The 6,076-nt window shown below is 41.3% G+C and overlaps 1 protein-coding gene across 1 annotated transcript in view; it reads left to right on the top strand.

Annotated features, from left to right (window-relative positions):
- Positions 1–3,625: 3,625 nt before the first annotated feature.
- Positions 3,626–6,076, top strand: part of C7 (complement C7) — a 54,943-nt gene continuing 52,492 nt past the window's right edge. Inside the window, exon 1 of the mRNA XM_080681834.1 lies at positions 3,626–3,838. Within this exon, the coding sequence (XP_080537960.1) occupies positions 3,833–3,838 (6 nt within the window). The 5' untranslated portion in view covers positions 3,626–3,832. The remainder of the gene's footprint in view (positions 3,839–6,076) is intronic.

Below are 6,076 nucleotides of genomic sequence, written 5' to 3'. Positions count from 1 at the left end.
TTACAGAGAGGGAGGGAGAGGGACAGAGTTAGAAACATTGATGAGAGAGAAACATTGATCAGCTGCCTCCCGCACACCTCCCACTGGGGACGTGCCCGCAACCAAAGTACATGCCCTTGACCAGAATCAAACCCGGGATCCCTCAGTCCGCAGCCCGACGCTCTATCCACTGAGCAAAACCGGCCAGGGCGAGAGTCAGTGTTTCTCAGGGCTTCCCAGTGGTTTCACTCCAGAGCCCAATGCTATTCTTTTTACTAGAGGGACTGGAGTACGCCTGCCACTAGGGGGTGCTGTTGCTTCTTTCTCCAACCCCGGACAGTTTCAATTCTGACCTTACCAGTCTCAGCAGAAGAGAGAAAAGGAGGCTTTATCCTTCCCCAGTGAGTTCATTTCTGCTCCGCCTCCTGAGTCAATGGAATCTGTTCGAATAACTCAGAACAAAACCAAATGGCTAGTCAATGAAATAGGCTTGTTAAAATGTTTTCAAATACCTCCCCTAGTTGAGCCACAGCAGCTCCTTCATATCATCAGCGGCCTAATAGTTTTACTAGGGTCTGGGGATGTTAACCGCTTTTGAGGTGCTACCAAGGGAAGTGAGGACTGATGGGGAAAAGGGGGTGTGTCATAGCAGGAGATGGGGCAAGGGCGCTAGGCGAACCTTCCCCAGTCTGGCAGAAATCTGCTTTTCCCCTCTACCCATTCAGTTTTGGTTCAGGCATCAGTTGCCAAAGCATGTCACATACCAGTTTAGGGGATTGTTAGAAATGCAAGTTCTGTGGTCACATGAATTTGGGAAACTCGGGTTTGAAAAAAGTTAAAAAGAAGTATTAGTTGGGTAGGACTCTCAGAACATTTAATTTGTAATGCATTGTGCACTGTGCTTTGTGACTCTAAGGCTGGGCATTTGCTAGGAGTCGACATTTTTCCAATGCTTCTCAATGGAGGGTGTGTGTGTGATTTTTGTCCCCACGGGATGTTTGGCAATGTCTGGACATATTTTTGTTGTTGTTGTTGTTATTTTTTAAAATCCTTAACTGAGGATATTTTTCCATTGGTTTTTAGAGAGAGTGGAAGGAAGGGAGGAGTGGGAGAGAGAGAAGCATCGATGTAAGAAGGACACATTGATTGGTTGCCTTCCTCTTGAGCCCTGACCTAGGCCAGAGATAGAGCTTGCAACTGAGGTACGTGCCCTTGACTGGGAATTGAACCCAAGATGCTTAGGTCCATGTGCCGATGCTCTAAACACTGAGCTAAAATGGCTAGGGCTGGACAGGGTTTTGATTGTCATGACTGGGGAGGGTGTTACTGTCATGTGGTGGGTAGAGACCAGGGATCTGCTCTGATTAACAGCACAGCTCCCTCTCCACTCCCTCCACCAGCAAAGAGCTATCAGGCCCAAAAGGTCAGTAATCCAGCTGCTGAGAAACCCTGCTCTATAATTTATACAATCTCTTACACTTACTTAACCTCAACATTATTTTGCAAGGCCTTGAGCAGAGACTATGTCGGAAATATGCCCTCAGTTCAGCCACAATGTTTGAATTGCCGGGTGGTATGGTCTTCATCAGCATTCCTTCTCCTTGACCTCCATATGGTGCTCGTCATTATTGACCGACCTCGCCTTGAGATTCTCCTCAGTTGGCTTGACATGCATTGTTTTTATTTTCTTTCTCCTCTGTAATCTTTCTCTCTTTTTTTTAGCTTTTCTTTGTCTTCTTGCTTTCTGAATAGGAGCATTTCTGTGGTTTTATACTTCACTGTGATCAGTCTCCATGACTTCAATTATGTTTCCTCAGGCCTGTGGCTTTACTTATAACCCATTCCAAGATGCTTCCTCCCAAAGATATCTACATTTCCAGTCCTGCATTGGATGTTTTCTCCCACTTAACACTTATGTCTCCTACTCAGAGGGCCCTAACAGCAATGTGAGAATATTTAGCCAAACCATGCAAAGAAAACTGTAGCTCAACTTCATAGAAAACCTGAAAATCTTACCCAAAAGAGTGTTTTATGAAATTAATGACAGTGATATTGAAGAAGTGCTAGAGTCAATGCCAAGCCATGGGAAATGAGGACCTGGCAGAAGAAGACAGGGCAACAACTGAAGAAGAGGAAAGGAACAAGGATGATAACCATGATAAGACTTTTCCAACAGAGTGATTTCAATATCTAGGGATTAAGGCAAGTTCTTGGGAAGATTAGTGATGCCTTTAAATATGTTTGCCAAAAAAACCCCAAAAACACAAAGATGTTCTTTTTGATCATTCTATGAGAGTCAAGCATGAAGGGTTGGGTATCATTGTTTTAGGCCATATATGTGTGTGTGTGTGTGTGTGTGTGTGTGTGTGTGTCTTCCCTCCAGAATGTTCTATTTACATTTTGAGTGACAGAATTGCATTTAGATCTTTTCTCCCACAAAGTGTTTAGTCTCTAAATCTGGTCTATAACATCCTTTTTAAAAAAACCATGAAAACATGTACTTAGTTTAGTACAGCGATTTTCAGCTGATGTGCTGTAAAAATTTTGAAAACATGCAATACTTATTTAGTCAGGGGCACTGACCTCTTTTTCCTTATTGCCAAGTAAAATATGACAACAGCCAACACAATAGCCGTTTGATGTGAATGAATCAAAATTATACCTATTTTTTTTTGTCAGATGGGCAAAAATATATTTTTTTAGTGTGCTGCAGAATTTTAGTAATTAGTTTATATGTGCCCTGAGATAAAAAAAGGTTGAAAATAGCTGGTTTATGCCTGGCCAGTGTTCCTCAGTGGTTGAGCATCGACCTATACTAGGAGATCACAGTTCGATTCCCAGTCAGGGCACATGACCGGGTTTTGCGCTCAATCCCCAGTAGCGGGTGTGCAGGAGGCAGCCAATTAATGATTTTTTCTTATCATTGATGTTTCTATATCTTCCTTCCTCTCTGAAATCAATAAAAACATATTAACATGGAGGTATGGAACAGACTGACATACCTCGATATGGGGTTGGGGGGATAAGAAGAGATAAACCAAAGAATTTTATTTATTTATTTATTTTTAAAAATATATCTTTATTGATTTCAGAGAGGAAGGGAGAGGGAAAGAGAGATAGAAACATCAATGATGAGAGAGAATCATTGATTGGCTGCCTCCTGCTGCACGTCCCCTAATGGGGATAAAGTCTGCAACCCAGGCATGTGCCCTTGACCGGAATCGAACCTGGGACCCGTCAGTCCGCAGGCTGATGCTCTATCCACTGAGCCAACACAGCTAGGGCAAGAATTTATATACTTATATGCATAGCCCATGGTCATGGGAAATAGGTTAGTGAAAATATGAGGGGTGGGTAGGGACTGGGAGGAGTGGGGGGAAAGGAAGGGGAAAATGGGAGATATTTGTAATACTATCAACAATAAAAAATATATTTTTAAAAAAGAAAATGGCTGGTTTAATAGATTGAAACAGGATGAAGGGTTATTCCTTGTCTTCCACAGCCTCCTGTGGTTGAAAATCACTTAAACATTGAACTGAGAACATTCTCTGCCTTTCTTGATTTATAGATGTTTCTTCAGAGCTACACTTCCAAACAGTCCCAGTTGGCTGTGTGGATTGATAAGATGCATCTGGCTTGAAGACACAGACTAGTCACGGGGCAGGCTAATCCCTAGAGAATCTGGCTGGGGTAGGAGCTGAGTCTCAGGAACCCTCCCTCTATATAAGAGAGCCAAGCAAAGCCCCGGGCAGAGCCAGGAGGATGCAGACTGCTGGGCTCCTCAGCTGGTGAGTTCACCAGGCACTCAGCAGAAACTTTCATCCTCTCCTCCGCCCTGAAGGTTCTCCCCAGCATGGAGGTAAGATAATTACTTCATTACTTTTGTAAACAAAGCTATCTCAAATGAGGGTAAGGAAGGCTTAATGGAAATAACTCAAATAAGGAGAGCACATGGGAAATAGTGATGATGAGGGTGACTTTTTTAAAAAAATATATTTTATTGATTTTTTACAGAGAGGAAGGGAGAGGGATAGAGAGCTAGAAACATTGATGAGAGAGAAACATCAATCAGCTGCTGGGCAGTCAGCTAAATATGATTGCATTGCTTCAGCGTTAAGAGCTTTATTCCTGGACATTTTATTTTATTTTTTAATATATTTTATTGGTTTTTTTACAGAGAGGAAGGGAGAGGGATAGAGAGCTAGAAACATCGATGAGAGAGAAACATCGATCAGCTGCCTCCTGCACACCTCCCACTGGGGATGTGCCCGCAACCAAGGTACATGCCCTTGACCAGAATCGAACCTGGGACCCTTCAGTCCGCAGGCTGACGCTCTATCCACTGAGCCAAACCGGTTTCGGCGAGGGTGACTTTTTAAGTCCTTACATTTAACAGTTCCGCTAAAGTGAATTCCTTTTTCTTATTCTGTAGTTAAAGTATTGGGTCAGAGGTGGGAATCCGAAATTGGAGACAATGTTTATGAAAGTCCTGAGAAAGCCTCTAAGGAATACAATGGTACTATTGTTTTTTTAAGGAAAAATTCCCTCCAGTGTATTTTTGTGTGTTTGATTTGGAGCTGAGGAATTCCCCCGCTACCCCCCCGCCCCCCCCCCCCCATGGTCTGATTTACCTAAGAGCTTTATAAAAAAGAGAGTTCAGAGACTTGGAACTTTAGGGGGTTAGCATTGTGACTTAGAAGGTACAGGTAGTTGAAATGAAACTACAGGTTTAGCAAATACACATGTTGGCCCAATGCAAAATGGCCAGATGATAAAGAAAAGTTACTATTCAGCCAAAGACAGGACCAAAGACAGCAGACACTATCATAAACTATATTTCTGGAATGCAAAAATAACTTGAAATTGCTACCACAATTTTATTATTGAAAATTTTGGTATTTAAATGTTAAAAATTTTGCATAATAATGCTGAAACAATAATTTCTCAGTCCTGTCAGCTGCTAAGATGGCCTTAGTGGTTGCTATACTGTCCATTTGTGATATTGAATCTATGTTCAGTTTCCGATGTGGTTGGAGGAGTAAGACTTGGGTCTCAAATGACTCATGCACAAAATTAAATAATTCAAATTAAACACAAATCACAATTACTAAGACACCAAGTAACCCTACAAAGTTAGAATTATGATATAATCTAATGTTTACTTGTATTTTTATTTTAAAATTTAACCAGTGTCACCTCAATAAATTCAATAAAAAAAGTTAGAACATTTGTTAGCTCAAAAATAATGATGCTTTTCTTAGGGCCATCTAGCCCTAATATTTGTATTAACCATCAACCAATTTCCTTATTTATTTTGTAATGAGACATCTTAATAATTGTTTTGAACTTAAAAACTTGTCCACTGTCATTGATTATTACAGTATTATTTTACCATGATAACAAATATACATTTCTCCTTCAATTGGCTGATAGAAAATAGAGAAATTATTTTGTTGAACATTGCATGCAGGGCTCTCTGTTTCAAAGTAGATGTTCATATTTTTACATGAAACCTGAAGGGAATGCTTTCGTGATACGTTTCAGAGAAGAAACACTTGGGTTATGAAGACAATAGCAAAGATGATTCCCAGGTCTGGCTATTTAAGGGGGAGTATGCTTTTGTCCCCCGCCCCCTCCACTCATGTGAACTAAATTCAGAGGGATGCTCCCAGAATCTCTTTGGTTCTTTCTGTATCCCTTGGTTGGGAGATAACTTGGGTCTGAAGTGTTTCAGAATGATTTCAGAGCAGAAAGGGCTTCCCTCCGATCTGGCTGTGGTCCAGCCTTTTCCTCTGTCTTCCCTGGACTGAGATGAACCTGGGGTCTGTGAATCTACAGCACAATTCTCACGGGGCTCCTCAGGCACATTGATGTCTCAGGTCAGGGCCTCTGCGTTTTCACTACACCCAGAGCTGGTCTGGTATTATCAGCTGTCTTCTATCAGTGATACTGTGCCTTTAAAAAAACGTCCTTTTCCAGATTACAATACTACCTTATTGGGAAAAATAAGTTAAAAAAATAAGATAATATCTATTATTTCTCCACCCAGTTGATAACCACTATTAACATTTTAATCTTTTCAGACTTTTATAGGAAT

The sequence above is a fragment of the Plecotus auritus genome, assembly GCF_963455305.1.
Source record: "Plecotus auritus genome assembly, chromosome: 7".
Lineage (NCBI taxonomy): Eukaryota > Metazoa > Chordata > Mammalia > Chiroptera > Vespertilionidae > Plecotus > Plecotus auritus.
This window is presented reverse-complemented; position numbering and strand designations above follow the sequence as displayed.